Genomic DNA, 23142 nt, shown 5'->3' with positions numbered 1-23142 from the left:
CTAACGTTTCTGCCAGCGCGCCAAAGTACTAATAATAATGACTGAATTAAAAAAAAATTCTTTTTCCATAATTCTGGCGACTTCCTCTTCAATCAATATTCAATATCTGTACACCACTTCTAACACCCCCCACATACACCTATATATATATATATAAAATACACTCTAATTGATATAGTTTCCACAAAATTATCCGTGTCTTCTATTCTTTGCTTTTATAATAAATGTGAAAGCGAATCGGTGTGTTTATGAATACTTTTAATTATTTGGAAAATATTGTTCAATTTTATGTATTCAATGCATGAAGTGTCATCGTTGGGCCCAGGACCCAATCAAGAACCCTTCGTAGGAGCAGGTGGCTCTTAAGCTAGTATGTATATCTATGTATATATAGATAAGAGCGTGTGTTTTTTAGCAGAAGGGCTTCGCCAACCCATCCATGCCTTCGCAAGAGAGTGACCAACTCTAATAAATTGTGCGGCTTTCCGCTCAGAATTATCTCCCCTTCGAGAGAGAGATGGCGGATATTTCAAGTTTAGATCTTTGTCAAGTGAAAGAAGAATTGATTCAGGCCAACTGGCAATGCAACATTCGCGGTTTAACTCATGGAGCCACCAGGTAAGACTCAGCATCGCTTTTACACAAATGTAAACATCATTAACACTAGAAGGATTTCAGTTTTGGTTAATTGAAATTTTTGAAATACATTGGTGGGAATCACGAAAACCGTGTTAACCGCAGAAAAGAGGGTGCGAACACCAAAACCTTAATTATTGTTAATTATATCGGATTAATTAATTATTTTGGATCTTTTATTTATTTATTTTTTTCACCTGTATTATGCTCTGTTTTTCATACCCCAATAAAGACAGGTCTCTTAGTAAGAAACAAGCTTCTTTCGCAGGACCTAGACAAGGCATTGACAAGGTTTTGAATCCTGCTCGAATGGGTTAGAATCGCAGAACTTTAAAAGTCGTGTTTTTCGCTGTCGAAATATAAGTACTGTAAGTCATCTGACAATTTAAATTGGTATCAAATATTCAATTTTGGCGACCGCAGAAAGAGTTATTTTCGTGAAGGGGGGCAAATTCTGTGGGTACATCATCAACATTGTCGGTTCGTCTATTTTAAATTAGTATTAAAAGAAAATGGAACGTGCCAGAGATCGGTTTGAATTTTATCGTATTGAAATATGTCCCTCTGCTCTTATAAACTTCTACTTTGATTATAAGATTTTAGAAAACTTGTAGGTCTCTCCTGAAACATCCAATATCGCAGGTCCTTTTTAAAAAAATCTTATTATTTAAAAGTCGTTTAAGTTTCTTTTATCTAACCATCATTTATTCTTTTCAAACCAAAATCAGAATTCTTTCAATAGAATAATATCTCAAACCTTTTTAAATTCTACTTTAGCTTTTCTAATTAACTTATCTCGTTGATAATTTACAGAATAAAGTACACCTTGATGCTATTTTTATTTACCTTTAATGAGACTCACCTGTTCCAATATTCCAACTGTTACATAAACATTTGAAACATTAACAGAACTTTCTGATTCCTCATTATTATTGCCGGTGTTTCTTTGTGCTGTAATTATTATTATTATTAAATAAAGAAAGAAAGAAATTATTGTATTGAACTCAAATACTACCATGGTTGACTTTGCTTTCATCCTTTCGCAGTCAATAAAATAAAGTACCAGTCAAGTATTGGGGTAGATGTGATCGACTTGCCCCTTCCCTCAAAATTGCTGGCCTTGTAAAATTAGAAAGAATTTGGGCTTGTTAAGTACCAGTCATGTATTGGAGCAATGTAATTGACTAAACCCCGCCCCTCTCCCTAAAATTACCGGCTTTGTGCCAAAATGTGAAACATTACTTTTATTATTTTCGTTGCTGGGTTTGGAGGAAAGGGCAGTGCTTATGAACTTTGCAGTCCTTCCAAAACTGCTGAGTTTGATGTTAATGTTGTTAAGATTGTTGCAGGTCAACACTTACAGTAGAGACAGGAACAGAGAGATTTCAGTGGGAAGATGTCCAGGGGAGGAAGGACTGGGTGATGGTAGTCCAGAGCAGTTTGTTGCAACAAGAGCGATGTGAGACAGGTGGTGGGGCTGAGTGGCGGAAGTAAAAAAAACTGACCAACTCTGAAAAGCAGAGGTCATTGTAGTTGCATTTGAAAAGACAGGGAGAAGAGACACGGCATGCTTGTGGGTCAGAGGATGGAGTTTGTCTGACAGTGATTGAATTCCTATAGGAAGTGGCCCTTGCATGCTGCCCAGGATGTCTGCAGGTGAGAGAGCAATATTGTGAACCTCACTTGAGCTTTGTAGAGTGAAAGCAATTATTGAAAACTGGAATATTTTCTGACCAATGTCAGTAATGTGCTTTTGCCTGGAAAGGTCCTTGGCAATACTGATGGCAGCTCAGCATTTCTAGAGGGACCCTGTGAGTTCTGAGTGACATTCATGTTTAGAGGCGTACATGCTATGATAAGATGCTACCAATCCAAGAGATGAGAGGAACTGATAAGCAGGAAGTTTTCATAGAAGATTTCCATCATCACTTAAATGTCTGTTTTCCATGCTGGCATGGTTTGGATGGTCCAACAGGAACCAGCAGGACCACAGAGCTGCACCAAGAGGCTCCAATTGTCTGCTTTGGCATGGTTTCTGTGACTGGAAGCCCTTCCTAACACCAGCCACTTTACAGAGTGTCTGCTGGTTGCTTTCCATGTGGCACCAGTATGGGTGCTTTACACATGAGGGCCTTTTACATGGCACTGACAATTTAACATTTACATATTTAGGGCCACACAGTACTGAATTGTTTGTTCCTTATGTTTATAGGGATCTCTTATACAGGTGGGACTTGATGTGGTTTATGTTCAGTTTGAACATTTGTTGGTCATTAGGATAGTGGTGGTGGTGGTGGTGGTGGTCATGGGGATTGTTTTTATGTTGTTGTTGTTTAATAATGTTATTTCTTCTTTTTTGTTATTGTTACATATTTTGCATATTTTAAATGAAATCTATTTTCAGACTTGCCGAATTAGCTTACTGCTTAAAGACAAGTCAAGATGCAGGCGGACATATTCCATCTTTTTCCCAACCTGTAAGTAATAATGTCTGAAGTTCAATAACATCACAATCAAAAGATGAATTAATAATGTTCAGTTTGTTTGTGTGTCATAGTAAAAGAAATAAAAATGTTTCCTTCTTGAGCCATCCAGGCTGATGAGGGCCAGTTTCCTGGTTTCAGTGGTGTATATATTCCCCAGCTGGACAGGATGCCAGTCTGTCACAGGTTTCCTCATTTTTGCCAGCTGAGTGGACTGGAGCAACGTGAAATGAAGTGTCTTGCTCAAGAACACGACGTGTCACCCGGTCCAGGAATTGAAATCGCAATCTTATGATCAGGAGTTCAACACCCTAACCACTAAGCCACGCGCCTCCACTTGTCATAAAACTGAATCTAAATAAAATGTTTGTAATGTCTATAACAATAGTGTTGCATGCATTTTGCATGAGTGTCATGTGACCCAGTCTGATGGTCATGTGATGTACACTAACATGACCACCTTTGCAGTGTGGTCATGTGTTCTTCCTCCAATTGACAACATTATCCTATTAAAGAGTTTTTATATAATTAAATATTTCCCTCCCTTCTATAGCTGTGAGATTAAGCTATCGGAGACCTATTAAGTCAAGTACGTTAACATCAAAATGAAAATCAAATGGAAATTGTAGTTAAGATACCCGTGCCGGTGACACGTTAAAAGCACCATCCGAATGTGGCAGTTGCCAGCCCGCCTGACTGGCATCCATGTCGGTGACACGTAAAAGCACCAACCGATTGTTGCCGTTTCCCAGCCTCGCCTCGCCCCCATATCGGTGACACATAAAAAGCACCCACTACACTCACGGAGTGGTTGGTGTTAGGAAGGGCATCCAGCTGTAGAAACACTGCCAGATCAGACTGGAGCCTGGTGCAGCCTCCTGGCTTCCCAGACCCCGGTCAAACCGTCCAACCCATGCTAGCATGGAAAGCAGACGTTAAACGATGATGATGATGAATGCTGATCACAGGATCATATGTTCACATCTTACTATTGCAGCAAAATACGGGGCCACTAATAAGGGACATCCATTCCTCATTCTTGTCACCTTCTACTCTCAACTCATTTACCATCAACCACCCCCTCCACCATTTTTATCTTTTGTTTCACTCATTAGACTGTGACCAAGCTGGGGCACCACCTTGAAGACTTTTTAATCAAAGGAATCAACTCCCAGGACTTTTTCTTTCTTAAGCCTAGTACTTATTCTATCAGTCTCTTTTTGCCAAACCGCTAAGTTATGAGGGATGTAACCACAGCTACACCTGTTGTTAATCGAGGGGGGGGGGGCAAGCATAGACACACGCAATGGGCTTCTTTCAGTTTCCGTCTACCAAATCCACTCACAAGGCTTTGATCAGGCCAAGGCTATAGTAGAAGACACTTGCTCAAGGTGCTATGCAGTGGGACCGAACCCTGAACAATGTGGTTGAGAAGCAACCTTCTTACTACACAAGCACACCTACAATCCCTCTAACCGTTTCTCACTCCCTCACACTCTTGCAACATTTACCTGTCTGCCTTTGCTGATCTTCTGTCCCTATACAGTCTCTTTTATTCGCCTAATTCTACCTTGACAGTGCACTCTAACACCTCGTTAATATCTTCTTTGTTTCTTTTTACAGCTCCAACTCAATGGCTCCAACCTATCCTTATATAATGCAGGGTAGCCATGTATTTCCTCTCCAACACACAGACTTGTTCCTCTCCCCTCTGTTGTGCTTCTCATCATCTATCATTAAGCCATCTCCTTCTCTACTCTGTCCCACCATATTCCCACTCAGTTAAAAGTGTCCTCTTGTCTTTTGAGTTACGTGACAAACACCCTGATGCCCATGGCATGAAACAGCAGCTTCCAGTGCAGCTGTTGAGCCCATGCCAAGACTTGGACACTATTGCAAGACATGACCCTCCCTACTTGTTGGATCCTCTTGAACCATCCAGCAAGAGGTAGAGTGGATTTTAAATTGTGATGATTTTTATATGCCTCTGTCAGATTTTGCTTGAATTTTTATATTTGTATTAGCATTATGACTCAGCAACACCGGGTCATAGTGCTAGTACATGCATATACAGCTGCGTGCGTGTGCACATAGACACGAGTATTGTCCAAATCTCCGACCAATCACATACAGCTAGCTGGCATTCAATTGACATATCAAGTTTCAGGCATTTTGATTGGGTTTTGGATAGAAAATTCACAAAAAAGTCACTTCTATTGATTTTTTAATGGGGAAAATGTAAAGATGTGCATGACCACCCTTGGACGGTTTTGAATGACCATAGAAAGTGCAAGCCCTCTAACTGAAAAATTGTGAATTTGTATAAAGGATACACACACACACAGACATTTTGTTGTTTATATATATAGAGAAGATTTCCTTTGTGTGTTTGTATACTTTCTCAATTGAATTCTGTTTTATATACTTTCATCTTTCTTCTGTTTATAGTTTGAGAATTTACAAAAGGAATACTGTGTTTATTCATTAGCCAAGAGTTACTTTGACCTTAAAGAATATCTTCGTGCTGTGCATTTCTTGGAGCAGTCTGAACTTCAGAGCAATGTAACCTACTTTCTCTACATGTATTCTCGATACCTAGCAGAAGAGAAAAGAAGATCTTATAATATGACTGATTCTTTCAGTAAGTAAACAAAATTTGTTACTTTTCCCATATTTACTAAAACCTATTTCAGTACTAAAAACCAGTCAGTGTTGCGTTTGGGTGAAAGTTTACCTGAGTCATTTACTTGAAATGAATTAAAATGTTGTTAATGAGTGTAACTGTCATATAAGCAGTGTTGTCTGTTTTCAATCTTTCATGAAAAGGTAACTGACCATGGGTCAATATTACCACCCTTGGAGCAGGTGAACGCTAGCCACAGGAACAGCATCTGGCCACAGAAAATTTGCCCCCCTATCTCAAGCTCTCTCCCTCCCACTCAGGTAACCATGTATCTCCTCTATTGTAAGGCTCCTGTTTCTGCACCCTCTTTCATACTCTATCCTCTCGTCACCTGGCACAAAACCACCTCCTCCCATACCAACCCCCTCTCAAAGGATCTTTGTCTTGAAAGTTACCTGGTGACCTCACTGGTGATGGTTCCACATAAAAAGGCACCCACTTTATTCTATAAAGTTGGCACTAGGAAGGGCATCCAGCCATAATAACCATGCCAAAGCAGACAATGGAACCTAGGGCAGCTCTCCGGCCTTGCCAGCCCTGGTCAAACCATCTAACCCATGCTAGCATGGGCAACGGATGATGATGATTTCCTGTGTGTGTGCTGAGTTTGTAAATTAATCCCTAATTCGACAAATGGAAGTCTTATTTAGGAATGCTGTATTGTTCTTTCAGCAAGTATGACCTCAGTTATAAACGATGATTTAGCGAGAGTGAAGATTTTAAAAACAGAATTATCAGAAAAGCATCAAAAGAAAGAACTTGATGGATTCTGTTTATATTTGTAAGTTTTTTGGATTTTTTTTGTATTTCTAATACATTTTGTTTGATTGCTTTAAATACACACACACACACACACACACACACACACGTTTGTAAGGAAGGTATATTGTACTTGCTGTATAAAATAAAAGTTCTTTTACTGAGCTTCTAAAATATGCTTAACAAGCATTTTATATTTCATTAGAGAAAAAAACAACCATAGCTTGGATAACTGGGTGGGCATATTTTGAGAATAACTAAAAGTTTAATGGTTGGCATTAGGAATGGCCTGTAACCATTAGAATCAGACCAAAGCAAGCACTGGAGCTTTAATGCTATTCTCCAACTTGTCAGTTCGTGTTGAACTGCCCTGGCCATACTACTACTATTACTACTACGGATAATGGACATTGATTGATGATGATGATGATTTTTACTGAGTAACCAATATTTTAAACTGAACAAAACAAAGAAAAAAATCCAAAGATCCTTGTCTAAAATAACTTGTTGCTGGTTTCCCATGGTACAAATGTATTAAAAAAAAACAGACCTTTTAAGGCCCTTGCAAGCAAACCTAGCTTGATATTTGGTTTACTTTGTAGGTATGGCGTTGTTCTGAAGAAGTTAGATTTACTTAAAGAAGCTACCAATGTTTTATTGGAATCTGTCCACAAAGAACCACTCCACTGGGGTGCATGGCAAGAACTTAACACTTTAATTCCAGACAAAGAGACTGTAAGTCAAATTATGTTGCTACTGTTTCTTCTTCTTCTTTTTCTTTTTTTTCTTCTTCTCATTCTTCTTCTTCTTCTCATTATTATTATTATTATAATACTGCTGCTTTCACTATCACTTGTTTTTATTGGATTTCTAAAATACTCCAAATTAACAAATCTCCTAAACTAGTTACATATTCAGTGAAACTCTGTTAAAATGGATTTGCTTTGCTTTCAGTCTGAAATCTTTCAGGTGGAACTGAGTTATGGTCTGTGACTTGTGAAGAACATCTTCTTTGTCTTGAAGTAAAGAACATTTGTGTCTGTTGTTAGAATGTGGCTTTTAGAGATTTGAAACTAACAATTTTAGAATATAACAACAAAATATAAGAAAATCAAGACTTTTTGATATATTTTAAACCAATCCATAATATTTCTTTATAGATAATAATATTTGTCAGTAATTATAGATGTTACTTTCATAAATAAGATCTCTTAAATTGAACCAACAATTAGACTGGTAAATATTTTATTTGGCCCAGTTGTAGCTGGAGTTATATCTGCTATTGCTCATTTTAAACTTTTTTCATATGAAATATTTTCCAAAACTAATTTAGCTAAATATTCTATTACAAAAATACTGTTTATCCCATTGCTTTTTTTTTTCTTACCCTTGTATTTAAATTTCCTTTCTATATCCCAGCTTCAATCATTGACATTACCAAACCATTGGATAAAACACTTATTTCTTGCACACATGTACTCAGAACTACAACACACAGATGAAGCTCTACAAATTTACCAGTCTTTCATTGATAACGGATTCGCCGACTGCACTTACATTCAAGCCCAAATGGCTATTGCTCACGACAACAGTCGAAGTAGGTCAAGCAGTAAAAACCTTATTTTTGCTCAAATAACAATTATCAATTTTAATGTTTTAACTCTGTTGTAAGATTATAAAGATTAATTAAGTCAGGAGTAGTTTAATAACGACCAGTATAATCACAAGAGTCTAGTCAAATTCCTAATAACTATGCTATCTAAATGTACATAAGACACTTGCAAGCTTACCTGCAAAAAAATGTCTCAGGTCATTTCAGATCTACCTGTCATCTTTCTGATGTCATAAAAACAAAAAAAATTTTTAAACATAAAATAAGCATAAACCATTGAAATGACAGGAAACCACCAAAAAAAAAATTAAAAGATCATATATATATATATATATATATATATATATAAATAAAAAGGGGTTTGTATGATTGTGTATAGAGGGATATATATACAAAGGAATTCCAACTCTGTCTGTTTTTTATGTTTTATTTATATTCTTTATAATATTAATATAGAATATATAGTATAAATAATATATATATATATATATATAATATATATATATATATATATATATATATATATATAGTAAAATGAAATGAAGTGTTGATTGTCTTATTGAATAGATGAAATGTTGAATATAAAATGCTATAATGCATGAAAGTATACTAGTCCCCTAATATTTTATATTCAACATTTCATCTATTCAATAAGACAATCAATACTTCATTTCATTTTACTATATATACTATTTATACTATATTCTACATTAATATTATAAAGAATATAAATAAAACATAAAATACAGACAGAGTTGGAATTTCTTTGAATAATATATAGTTTAATAGATGCAATACATGTCTTCATGTGTTGAGAACGTGCCAAGCAATGTTTTATAATACATTTGACATCTTGGCACAGTCAGTAGGCACAGCACACATGGCATAACAAACTACGGTTTCAGTTTTTAGTTCATAATGCCATGTAGGCTGTGCTGAGATGTCAATGTAGAGAGTTTCTGAAGTGATGTATAGAATTTGTATGTTGAGAATAACAAGGTAATAAGGATGTTGGATGATTACATATCTTTTTATTTACATTTTTAACGCTTTCTTCCCTTATTGGATTTATCAAAAAAGTGGTTTAAAGTAATTTTGCTTCACCTTTTTATATAAAATTGAAACTGATGATGTTTTAGAAAAGGAGAGGGGGGAGCAAATTAGAAAGGAAAGTGCAAAGGTGAGAGAGGAGGAGAGAAGAGATGGTGAGGATGGAGAAGAGAAAAGAACATAGAAGTGTGTTTTGGGATTGTATTCTTGATTTGGAGGTGGGGTGAAGGAAGGGAAAAGAAAGAAGAAAAGAGTTTGTGAAGGAGGATGAGGTAAAAGAGGCATGGTTTTTGTATCTGTGGTCAGACCTGATACGAAAGCCTCATCTCCTTTACCTTACGATCTCCTGCTGTCTTCTCCTCTCTCACCCCTGCACATTCCTTTCTAATTTGTTCCCATCTCCCCCTCTCTCGTTTTCTTAAACGTCATCATTTTCAATTTTATATAAAAAGCTGAAGCAAACTTATTGTAAACCACTCTTTTGATAAATTCGATAACGGAAGAAAGCGATAGAAATATATATAATCATCCAACATTCTGACTACCTTTTTATTCTCAATATGTTTATTTATATATATATATATATATATATACACATATATGTATATTATATAGAGCGCACTATTACACATTGATGCCTCACGCTAGGAGGGACTCTTAAAGTCAAACTACTATTTTATAGTTTTGACTTTAAGAGTCCCTCCTAGTGTGAGGCATCTATGTGTAATAGTGCCCTCTATATAATATAAATAAATAAATTTAAAGGGAAAAAATTGATGTTTTTTTTCTCTTATGAGGTTTTTCATGCTAACTACTTGATAAATTCTTATGAAGATTTTATCCTATTTTTAAATTATATATATATGTATATGTATTGCAAGCTGGAGTGAACTACTGCTATCTCTAGCAGTCGAGTATCCACCACCAAGGATGACCATGAAGCAGTCGAAACCACATGGTCTGGTGATCTTGTGGCTGGAGAATAGTACGGGTTCACTCCTCTGCTTGCAATATATGTTGGGTGTAGATTGCATTGAATAACTGGCCAGAGGAGGTGTCCTCCCAGGGTTAAAAATAGCAGTAACATCAGTTTCTATGGAACAACCATGTTTATATGACCATGAATGTTGCTTATATATCTTGTCATATCATCATTTAACATCCACCTTCCATGCTTGGGAGGTGGGTCAGGCGGGGCATTCTAGCAGTTTGTCTACAGTTGGATGCCTGTCCCCAACCCTCACCTGTTTCCAAGCAACGTAATATTTCTCCATTGCCAGATATGTTCTTGCAGAATACTGGAAAGGAATGACTTTGCTTGTAGGACAGTGACGCTCATTTACAGCTATCCTGCCAATCTGTGTGTGTGTGTGTGTGTGTATGTGAGAGAGAGATAGTGAGTGTCTTTTTGCCTTGACATCATGTGATTGTTATAAACAAGTATTCCTATCAAAGAAGCAGTCCCTTGTCTTCAGTCTTATGTGAAAAACATGTCTATTCTTGGGGAAATATCACCTTACTTGGAAACAGGTTAGGGTTGGCACAAGAAAACCCACCGCTATGAATTTTGTCTGACCCGTATAGACATACATTCACAAACATGTTTAGAGATTCTTGTTATGATACATTCTTAGGAGTAGAAAATGTTTTATAATGCTCAATTTTTGCTTCTGTAAAACTGTAGAGATTTGTATAAACGTGGAGGTAAGTAAAATTATTTTTAGAGGAGTATTAACGAGTATCTAGGCTTAAATTTTATTTTTTCACAGGCTTTGACCAGGCTGTTGATGTTTTTATGAAACTGCGAGAAAAAGATCCCTATCGTCTAGAAAACATGGATATTTTCTCAAACATACTTTTTGTTAAAGTAAGTGTTCTATTAATGCTTGTATCAGTATTTTCTAAATTTAAAAAAGCTCTTCTATTCTTCCTTTGCTTGACAAAGATTCTCTATTTTAGTATGTGCTGTTTCAAATATGTGGAAATCTTCAAAAAATTGGGATTTTTGAAAATAGTTTTCCCCTATTTTTGTTATACAAAACTATAAAATATTTGGGGCCAGGAAGAGTTAATGAGAAACTTTGAGGGTAAAAACTCTTTGGTCACAATGGTGGTATTATTTATTTCTTTATTGGCCACAAGGGGGCTAAACATAGAGGGGACAAACAAGGACAGACAAAGGGATTAAATCAATTACATTGACCCAGTGCATAACTGGTACTTATTTAACGACCCCCGAAAGATGAAAGGCAAAGTCGGCTTCGGCAGAATTTGAACTCAAAACATTATGGCAGATGAAATACTGCTAAGCATTTTTCCCGGTGTGCTAACGTTTCTGCCAATAATATCAATTGAAACATTATTGAGGCTTTCATGGGTACAAGCATGACCCTGTGAGAAAGAAATTTACTTCACAGCCACATTATTTCAACTTCAGTCCTCTCTTGTGGCATTTTGGGCAAATAATCTCCATTCAGTTGAGCAGTTAAGTTTGGTAGATACTGGTGCCATGTGAAAAGCACCCATTCAGTAAAGTGGCTGACATCAGGAAGAGCATCCAGTCATAGATGCTACATCAAAGTAGACATTGGAGTTTAAGCATAGTCCCCTGGCTTGCCAGGTCAAACCGTCCAAGCCATACCAACAAGGAAGTAGGACATATGTTAGTGACATGCGCTTGTGATTGTCACCACCAGCGGTGTTGGTTTGTCCCCATAACTTAGTAGTTCAGCAAAAGAGCCCAATAGAATAAGTGCCGGGGGTTGATTTATTCAACTAAAAATTCTTCAAAGCACTGCCCCAGCATGGCCACATTCTAATGACTGGAACAAGTAAAGGATAAAAGAGATGAAACTGACTGCAATTCATTTGAAAGAATCGTTAGATGTTGGCATTTAACAATGTCACTCCACTTTCCTGTAACTGATAATATCTATTGAAACCTGTGCTTGGCTTTCCATGTTACAAACCTTTGTAACCTGGAAAAATGTTACATTCACATTTAGGCCTTTCGTTAAGATACTTCTTTTAAAATGCTCTGCTTCTGCTTTCACCCTATTTTGAAAATGAAAACCTCAGTAAAGTAACTTTGTCACTATGAATGTCGTGCTTAGGACGTAAATTAACATGAAATTTTGATAGAAGATTTTAATTTATTACGGAGATGTACTTGCATAGCAAGTGACCTGATCTGAGATCGTGTGCTGGAACGAAAACAATTGCAGCATGGAAGGTGTTTATAAGCCATTTAAGAAACACACAAAAACCGTTAGATTCACTTCAACATTTAAATTTAATGTGTGAAAATATTTTCATCGCTTTGAGACCACGACCTGTTCACTGACAAAACTTTGTGCTGCAGCACATTTTAATTTAGTTCCTTTGAAATAGGAAGTTTGTCTCAAAGGACCAAGGAGTGTCTTCAGCAGGTTTGTATAAAAAGGGCTGACATAAAAATGAGGAAAATCCTGGAGGGTCTTGTCCCAAACTTTGGCATTCAAAGTTACCTCAACCGCAGAACGGGGCGCCACTGCATGGTGCCAAAGATTCCAACATCACCATCAAAATACAGGACCAGATACTGCAACAGCTTGGGTTTCAGAGGACCACAGCTCTTCAACATCCTCCCTAAATGCCTGAGAGACTTGCATGGTGTGGATGTGGGTTTCTTTAAAACTAAACTGGATCTCTTCTTGTCGGGGGTCCCAGATGAACCTACCTCTCGGCAGGAGACACAGATATGGGCAGTGGCATCGAACTCCCTTGTTGACCAAGCGCCACGTATCAGGTGGATTCATATACTAATGTAGCTCATTCAACGGTGGTGCCGCAGCCTTCGGGCTGAAACATTTTTAAGGATCCATCTAGGAATTCTGTGGTTTTCATATCCCCAATATTAAATGTGTATTTTTATTTTTCAGGAGAACCGTGTGGAATTGGCCTACTTGGCCCATAGCGTTTGTGAGATTGATAAATATCGTGTGGAAACTTGTTGTGTTATTGGTGAGTTGATATAAAATCTCCATTTGTCTCTTTGTGTTTCTGTGGGTTGGACAGATCTTTTCCTCCGTAATGTCCTACCAGTTGTCATGGTTGTCAATGGTCCTTTATTTTCTTTGCTCTGCCACTTCTACACATTCCTCCCATACCATGATAATCTTATATATATTTATATCTTCTTTCTGTGGTTCTCATTTTTTTTATTTTGCCCTTGGACCCCTTTATTTCCTATTTTACTCGGGTGGACCTTCACAGCCATTTAATGTTTAAAAAACTCCTATTATATTTTCATAATTAAATATTTTTAGGAATTGTGTTTAAAAAATTGTTAAAATATTTTGTGTATTCTAGAAGTATAACCAAGTTATTGCAGGTAATTTTTAACAACAAAATCTTAAATGAGCCCTCTAAGGGTCATATGGATCCCAGTTGAGAACCCTTGAGATGATGATATTGCTTTGCCATTTAGTATGACCCCACACACACACTTGATCCAATGTGCAAGTGACTCCCTATTACCCTTCTTCATTGAATGTTTTCTGCATTTCAGCAGCTGTCCCTGATGGCCTAGACACTCTCTCCTTTTTTATATATGATTGTGTATGTAATAGTTGGTTATAACTAGGTTTGTTTGTAATTAGATTTGAACCCTTCAAGGGTTGTTTAATTTCTTGACACAACTCAGAACATGAAGCACTTCCCTAATAATGACAATACATCTAATGAGAATTTATCATTCTTCATCAGAGCTGGCAGATACTGGTGGCACATAAAAGCACCCATTACACTCACAGAGTGGTTGGCGTTAGGAAGGGCATCCAGCCATAGAGACCATGTCAAATCAGACTGGAGTCTGGTGCAGCCTTCCAGCATGCCAGCTTGGTCAAACCATCCAACCCATGCTAGCATGGACAACAAACACTAAATGATGATGATCAGTTTAATAATGTAGTAAGCTTGAAGTTAAGGGTTTAAGAAGCTAACGTTAGAAGTGTCAAAAGGTCGCTTTGTAGGGTTAGATCTGTTCTCTGTTTCATGGGGTCACAACAAACCTGACTTCAGTGTGACAAGCAGGATGAAATGTCCCTATCACAATGCCCACTTTAATGCCACCACCTGAAGTCTTCGAAGGGGTTTTAGTGGAGGGTCGTTTAACATTTATACTTAGTTCTCTCCCCTGCCTCATTTTCCTGTAAAGGTTAAATGTTGACAAGTCTTGCGCCCTATGTATCCCAATATTAGGGAATTCCTACAAAGGTTATGGTCATTGCCCTTCCTCTGTCTGACTTATTTAAAAACATTGTGTTTGCTATCTATAACAGTTAAAAATAAATGAACCATCTTTGACATGCAGGAATTTAAGAAAGTTTTGTTTTTTTTAAATGTAGGAAACCCCTTGCCAAAGGAATTTAGCATGGAATATATTTTTTAAATTTATTCTTTTTTTATATTATTGTTTTCAGCCAACTATTATTCACTCAGGTCTCAGCATGAAAAAGCTCTGTTATATTTCCAAAGAGCTCTCAAGCTCAATCCGCACTACCTCTCAGCTTGGACTCTTATCGGACACGAGTACATGGAGATGAAGAACATTACTGCGGCCATTGAAGCATATCGACAAGCTATTGGTGAGTTAATGCTACGTAACACACATACCACGCACACACCACACCACACACACACGCACACCACACACACAGACACACACACACCACACACACACACCACATACCACACACACACACCACATACCACACACATACACCACACCACACACACTCACCCACACACGCCACACATACCACACCACCACCACACGCCACACACACACACAACACACACACCACACACACGCTACACACACGCCACACACACACACACTACACACACGCCACACTACACACACACCACACACACCACACACACACACACACCACTACACACACAACACCACACCACACACACACACACACACACACCACTCACACACACCACACACACGCACACACACTATCAGCTGTACTTAAACAGAATTACACACAAATCACAGCAACTACAATATCATCAACTGCATTAGGTCCACTCTTTTTGCTGAACTACTGACCACCACCGACCATCAATGAATCGAAAAAAAAAAAGACTGAGACAACAGATATACATTGAACATCTCTACATTTGCCATTTTCACCATTTCTCGTGTTCAGGCTGAGATTGAACTCAGGAACCATGGAAAGTAGTTGAATCTGTAGCAGAATGGCTCTGAGCATTGGAAACTTGCATGAAATGAAGCTGTCTGTATCACATGACATATATGCAACATACGACTGTTTTACTTGTTTCAGTCATTTGACTGTGGCCATGCTGAAGCACTGCCTTTAGTCAGACAAATCAACCCCAGGACTTATTCTTTGTAAGCTTATTCTATCAGTTCTTTTGCCGAACCGCTAAGTTATGGTGATGTAAACACACCAGCATCAGTTGTCAAGCGATGTTGGGGGGACAAACACAGACACATATATATACATATACACGATGAGCTTCTTTCAGTTTCCATCTACCAAATCCACTCACAAGGCTTTGGTCGGCCCGAGGCTATACTAGAAGACACTTGCCCAAGGTGCCACGCAGTGTGATTGAACCCGGAACCATGTGGTTGGTAAGCAAGCTACTTACCACAAAGCCACTCCTGCACCAACGTATCGATAACATATACACAACGCATTCAGAACACGTGTATAACAGAGGTAACCTGTATATGCACCCGTGCAGGGCATCTCCGTCTTTACACCTTTGCTGTCTCAGAAACTGAAGCAGACATTGAATAATGCAGTTACAGATGTCAGAAGAACTAGTGATATGGTCATGGCTGGAATGCCTTCGATCGTAGCTCTGCTCAGTCAGGCCTGATCTAGTGCTAAACAATACCATAGCATCTCATAATCAAACACATTTACAAAACCGTAAACAGTTAAAACTCCAAGAAATTTTTCCGTCAGTCTTAATAAGAATTGGTACACAATGTGACTCGGTTTACTTCACAATTACAAGGTCCTGAGTTCAAATCCACTATTCTACAATACATGTCTTCTGCTTGTCACATTCCTTGTCACTGAAATTCTTTAGACAGAAACTGTAGAGAAGCCTGTCTAATAAACAGTGTTTATTGTTTGGTTGTGGACTTCATTCCATTTCGTGTTTGATTCCATCATCAAATATTTTAGTCCTGAAGTTTAGAAGAAGAATTGAATTTCTAAATAATTTTGTTTGAGACTATTTACAAATGGTAATTATTTCTTCTATTCTGTGTCGTCCAGAAGTAAACAGTCGAGACTTCAGAGCTTGGTATGGACTTGGCCAGACCTACGAGATCATGAAGATGCATTATTATAGTCTGTATTACTATTGGAAAGCACAACAACTTCGGTAAGTCATCTCATTTCTTGAAATAGATAAGACCTTCGGGTCATACTGTTCACAGCACTTCTTCTCCCGCCATCTGCCCCCAACTTTTGGCCTTTTGCTCCCACTCCTTCTTCTCTCCTCATTTACAGCGCTAGGGTCGGTGCCATGGGAATATGCATCCAGTACACTCTTTAGAATGGTTGGTGATAGGAAGGGCATTCAGCCATAGAAACCAACCTAAAGGATGCATAGAAGCACCTGGTCTTATTGGGAGAAGCAAACGGCTCTCAATAAGAACTGACTTGGACTGTTGGTGACTCATCTAACCCATGCCCGCATGAAAGTAGATGTAAAATGATGATGATATATTTTGGAATCCTTGTATTTAACAACCCAACACAAGTTGAGTAAACCACTGATGGTCCCCGTCTGCTTTCAGACGTGTTTCTGTTTGTTTGACATAAATAATTTTATTTGAATTACTTTTTCAAAAATGCAACAAAAATTAATTCAATAAAAATTTTTTACAAATGAATATATTTGTTGCTATTATATTAAACTGTCGTATGTCCAAAATTTTTAACAAATGCATTTTTCCCAATATTTATTTTTGCTTGCAATAGCCAGTTATTTTGATCAAACTGTCGTATCTCCAACTGCTTCAGATGCCAAGATGTCAAAAATTGTCAAAGTGTTGGACAATGGTCTTGCTATGGAATGGTGAAATTATATTTTTGTTTTCTGAAAAAGCAACATTTTGTACTTACGACACTTTTGCATAATAGCAACGATATCTTTTATCTTTTTACTTGTTTCAGTCATTAGACTGTGGCCATGCTGGAGCACCACCTTGAAGAATTTTAGTCAAACTAATCAGTCCAGTACTTATTTTCTTTTTATAAAGCCTGGTTCTTATTCTGTCAGTCTATTTTGTTGAACTGTTAAGTTACAGGGTTGTAAACACACCAACACTGGTTGTCATGCAGCAGTGAGGGATACACACACAAACACACACAACACACACACACACACACACACACACACACGACTGGCTTCTTTCGGTTTCCATCTACCAAATCCACTCCCAAGGCTATAGTGGAAGACACTTGAGCAAGATGTCACACAGTGGGACTGAACCCAGAACCCTGGGGTTGCGATGCAAACGGCTTACTGGAGACCACACCTGCACCTATTTAATTCTTCACTTCAACAACAATCACGCCACACCTTGCTCTAAACTTGTTGTCTATCATTGCAATGTTACATCTTTATCAATTATTTATATTTGTTAACGAGATGAAATCTTCTCCTTGCAGACCTAACGATTCCCGCATGTTAGTTGCCCTTGGTGATGGCTACGAAAAGCTAGAACGCTTACAGGAAGCAAAGAAATGTTATTGGAAAGCACACAGCGTCGGTGATGTGGAAGGAATTGCTCTGATGAGACTTGCAAGGTAATGTTTAGTTTCAGGTCCAGTGTTTGTAGAAGTCATGGAAGAGTGCAGGATCACGAGTTCAAATCTTATCACTGTCATTGTGTCGGGACTTTGAGCAAGGCACTTAACTCTACTTGCTCTAATTTGTCTGACTGAAGGAAATATTTTCAGAGGAGGTAGCAGGGGTGGGGGGGTCATTCAACTGGAAATTTTGTAAATATTTTGATGTTTTACATTTAAAATTATTATCGTTGGAATTACTGTTGGTTCTATGCTGAATTTGGGAGATTTTAAGGATTATAAATTGTTTATCTTGATATATTTAATGCTGTCTTGCTCCAATTAGCAATGCAAATGGACATGTCTTTCAAAGACTTTCTCTTTTAATTATGCAGTGGAATGAGTGGAGAGGGAAGGACAGTTTAATTCTATTTATTTCTTGTTGAAATATTTCATTATCAGTCTCTAATGCAGCGTTTCTCAACCAGGGTTCCTCAGAACCCTAGGGTTCCGCAAAAGGTTCCTAGGGGTTCCGTGAGAAAGACTGAGATGAGCTAATGCTAATTTCATGATCGTAATATTACTATACATGCACAACATATTGTAATATCGTTATATAGGCATCATCCTCTCTAACCTATTATGTTGTCAAAATATATAACAACCATATATATTTATCGTGAACTACGATGAAAAAATATGAGAAATATATGATAAATCAAAATCAAAATCGATTAACATCAATGGAAACTGTAGCTGTGATACCAGTGCCGGTGGCATGTAAGCGAACCATCCGAACGTGGCCGTTGCCAGCGCCACCCCGACAGGCCTCCGTGCCGGTGGCACGTAAAAGGCACCATCCGATCGTGGCCATTTGCCAGCCTTGTCTGGCACGTAAAAAGCACCCACTACACTCACACAGTGGTTGGTGTTAGGAAGGGCATCCAGCCGTAGAAACATTGCCAGATCAGACTAGGCCTGGTGCAGCCTTCTGGCTTGCCAGACCCCAGTTGAACCGTCCAACCCATGCTAGCATGGAAAGTGGACGCTAAATGATGATGATATGATATATAATTTATTTTGTGAAGGGGTTCCTCGAGACATGTAATTTATTTTGAGGGTTACACAGGGGTAAAAAGGTTGAGAAACACTACTCTAATAGAACCTTCCTTTATTGCTTTCTGTAATTTTCTTGTCTTAATTACCAGCTGCTAACGAACATCTCCAATTATTTCTCTTCCTTTCATGTATTTCCTTTAAATGTCAGACTGTATGAGAGGTTAAACGAGGAACAACAAGCTGCCGCAGCCTACAGTCAGTACATCAACCAGGTTCACAGACAGAACACATTGCGCAGGATTGGGGACCAGAATGTGAGTTATTTTATTGATTGTTCTCAGATTTCTGTTTGAATTTAATTTCTTTGATACTTGTCACAGGAAATTGTTACCAGATTTCTGTTAGAATATGCCGCCTTTGTTTCATTTAATTTTGGATCGCCTTACTGGCACTCATGCCTGTGCTAGTAGGGTGCCAAGAGCACCATCCGAGCATGATCGTTGCCAGAGCAGCCAACTGGCTTCCATACCCGTGGCATGTACAAGGGCACCATTCGAGCGTGATCGTTACCAACGTCGCCTCACTGGCACATGTAAAAAGATTCGAGCGAGGTCATTGCCAGTACCGCCTGACTGGCCCCTGTGCCGGTGGCACATAAAAAGCACCCACTACACTCTCGGAGTGGTTGGCGATAGGAAGGGCATCCACCTGTAGAAACTCTGCCAGATCAAGATTGGAGCCTGGTGCAGCCATCCAGTTTGCCAGTCCTCAGTCAAATCATCTAACCCATGCCAGCATGGAAAGCGGACGTTAAATGATGATGATGATGAATTTAGTAAAATAATTTTGTCATTATTGGCACTGGTGCTGGTGCTATATGAAAAGTACTGGTGTTGGTGCCATGTAAAAAGTACCCAGTCCACTTTGTAAAGTGGTTGGCATTAGGAAAGGCATCCAGCCATAGAAACCATGGCAAAACAGACAATTGCAGCCAGGTGTTGGTCCCTGGCTGACCAGCTCTTTCAAACTGTCCAACTTGTGCCAGCATAGGAGACAGATGTTAAACGATGATGATGATTGAGTCAGTGTTTGCAAATATATATTATCAACATGGAAATTTGATGGAAGCAATTTATATCACTTAAGATACAAAGTTTGTACTATGGAGGGAAACAGGTGTTTATATTTGATTAGAAAATTGGAAATTATCAATCAGAGTTTTTAAAAAATAAAGAAATATACAAAATCAACAGCAAAAAGTTGGTTTGGAATATTTTTTGCTACTTTTCTATGAAAGACTATTTTAAAACTATTCGGCTTTTTTTTTTGTGTGATTTTATTAAAACAGTTGAATGTTGCAATAAATGAGTATTTTATATAATCCGTTAATTTATATTTTGGTTTTAGAATTTCTACGCAAGTGAAGAAATGGCACAAGCTTATAAATACCTTGCCAACTTCTACCTCCGACAGAACCGTCTTGATGAGGCTTACCATGCTGCACAGCAATGTACATCATACAATGAAGTAAGCCAAAGTTGCTTTTTTTATTGAATTTCTCTTTTAACCCTTTTCTTACCGTATTTCTGTTGAGATGCTCTCTGTTTCTTTTAATTGATTTTAAATATAACAAAGAATTCAGTAAAATAACTTAGTTATCATTAAGCTAGTGTTAGGAACGTAAATTGTGACTAAGGTTTGGTGAAAGATTTTAATTCAAAACTTTTGAAAACAAGGCATTTTTACTACAGAGCCAGAGGTGGTTTCAGCCAGATTGGTATCAAAAGGGTTAAAAATTGTTTCTCGATTATATATTTTAACCCTTTCATTACTGTATTTATTTTGAGATGCTCTGTGTTTCCTTCAATTGATTTTAAATATAACAAAGAATTTAGTAAAATAACTTAGTTATCATTCAGCTAGTGTTAGGAACATAAATTGTGACTACACTTTGGAGGAAGATTTTAATTCAGGACTTATGAAAACAAGACATTTGTACTACAGAGGCAGAGGTGGTTTCAGCTGGGTTGGTATCGAAAGGATTAAACAATTTTTATCAATCTTCATAGAAGGCATGTGGTCTAGTGGTTAGGGTGCTGCACTTAGGATTATTAGACTGTGGGTTCAATTCCTGGACTGGGTGGTGTGTTGTGTTCTTGGGAAAAACATTTCACGTTACTCTAGTGCTGTGTGGGGAATAGAGCCAACATTTCCTCTGCTCATCATAAAAGGCAACTAAAAGAGGTGGAGGTAGGATTTGCACTGCAATCTTGTAAAAACCTCACCAACAGTGACCACCCATGGGTTGGAGGATTGTCGCCTGAATGAGGCAGAGGTGTTACCCACCACAGAAATAGCAGGAAATCACCAACAAATGGTGGATGCAGCATTGTGCATTACTGTGCATGCCTCCATGCTACTACTTCATAAAATTTAGAGTTGAAATATACACATATAAGAGGAATGACCACTAGGTGGAGTCCTAATATGCTAAATGTAGACCCCCATATGGTCTGACCCCTAAGAAAAAATTGTTCTCAAGAAAATTCGGCAAACGCCAGAATGTAAAGCGAGCAAGACAAATGAAAAGATACAAAATATAATGATTAGTCACATACCTTAGTTTCATTGTTACCATTTACATACGTAAATGTCTGCAAATCTTCAGTGCAACCGTCATAGAAAATATAATTTGCAGAACTATACACGAGACGTCCTCCCGAGAGAGAACACACATACAGTTCTTTCATTATATTTTGTATCTTTACATTTGTCTTGCTTGCTTTACGTTCTGGCATTTGCCGAATTTTCTTGAGAACAATTTTTTCTTAGTGATTAGACCACATGGGGTTTACTTTTAGCATATTAGGAGTCCACCTAATGGTCATTCCTCTTATATGTATATATATATATATATATATATAATATATATATATATATATATATATTTCTGAATCTTCAGATTTTTTTCAATATGCTAGGCCACTGGTTTAAATTGATATTAATCAAATGAATATCAATTTTTTACCCTTATTATTTAAATTTAGTGTTGAAATATATAATATTTAGAGACTTTGCCATAAAAAAAAGAGAAACTGGGTTTTTTTCCACAAGAAGTTGAGCCAAACTGTTAAAAAAATCTCTCCTAATTTATAATCAATTTGAAATGAAAATATTTTAAATTTGGATTTTCCTATCAAAATGTTTTCATTTATTCTTCAGACGAAAGAGGAAGGCAAAGCGTTGCTGCGACAGATTGCTCATCTCCGTGTTGGTGATGGAGCAACACAGATGGAGGAGAGCACAGATTCCATCACCAATGAATTACCTGAAACAACTGTTGAACATTCTCCTTTAATGCAAATAATCAGTGGACGACATAGCTTTACACCTCCTTAAACCTCATCTAATTAAAACTAATTAAAACAATAATTGCTTATTTTCATTAAATTATTTTTTATGTTTGCAATTTAATCAAAATCATTGAGAAAGTAAACATTTGAGGAAAAATCTCATTTTCTTTCTAAATAATTGATTAAATTTCCAATTTCAGTTAACCATCTGTTGATGACCTCTCCTTTTAATCCCTTACTGTGGCTATGCTGGGGCACCATGCTCAAAGCTTTTCTTCTTTCTTTATACCTTTAACCCTCCAACACGGAGTATAAGCCACTTATTGTTGAATTCCATGTTGCATAATATTTGGCTTCTGTACTTATACTCTGCCATGAATGTCCCCCTTTCTCTCTAGTTCCTTTTGTGTTGATCTCCACTACGAGTTCTTAGGCCTACCTCTCCTTCTGTATCCATCCGGTTTCCACTGTAAAGCACTTTTCGCTACATTTGGTGTGTCTTTTCTAATTGTGCTACCAATCCACCTCCACTTTTTCTTAAATATTTGCTCCCTAATCGAAAGCTTTTGGCCAATTTTATTGACCCGTTACACATTTTTAAATCCTTGTCTCTTCACCCAAAAGCTAAGTTAGTGTTTGGGACATAAATGGTTGCAATACTGGTTTATAC

General features: G+C 37.7%; 1 protein-coding gene across 1 annotated transcript; it reads left to right on the top strand.

Moving 5' to 3' along the window:
* Positions 1–469: 469 nt before the first annotated feature.
* LOC115219097 (cell division cycle protein 23 homolog) lies at positions 470–22548 on the top strand. Its single transcript, XM_029789170.2, has 14 exons — positions 470–618; positions 3041–3113; positions 5568–5760; positions 6475–6583; positions 7164–7296; positions 7981–8158; positions 10993–11090; positions 13144–13225; positions 14686–14850; positions 16537–16645; positions 17941–18078; positions 19328–19433; positions 20527–20646; positions 22342–22548. The coding sequence occupies exons 1-14, from the start codon at positions 518–520 to the stop codon at positions 22516–22518; spliced, it is 1782 nt and encodes a 593-aa protein (XP_029645030.1). The 5' UTR covers positions 470–517; the 3' UTR covers positions 22519–22548.
* The last annotated feature ends 594 nt before the right edge of the window (positions 22549–23142 follow it).

Source organism: Octopus sinensis, linkage group LG14, assembly GCF_006345805.1.
Source record: "Octopus sinensis linkage group LG14, ASM634580v1, whole genome shotgun sequence".
Taxonomy (NCBI): domain Eukaryota; kingdom Metazoa; phylum Mollusca; class Cephalopoda; order Octopoda; family Octopodidae; genus Octopus; species Octopus sinensis.
This window is presented reverse-complemented; position numbering and strand designations above follow the sequence as displayed.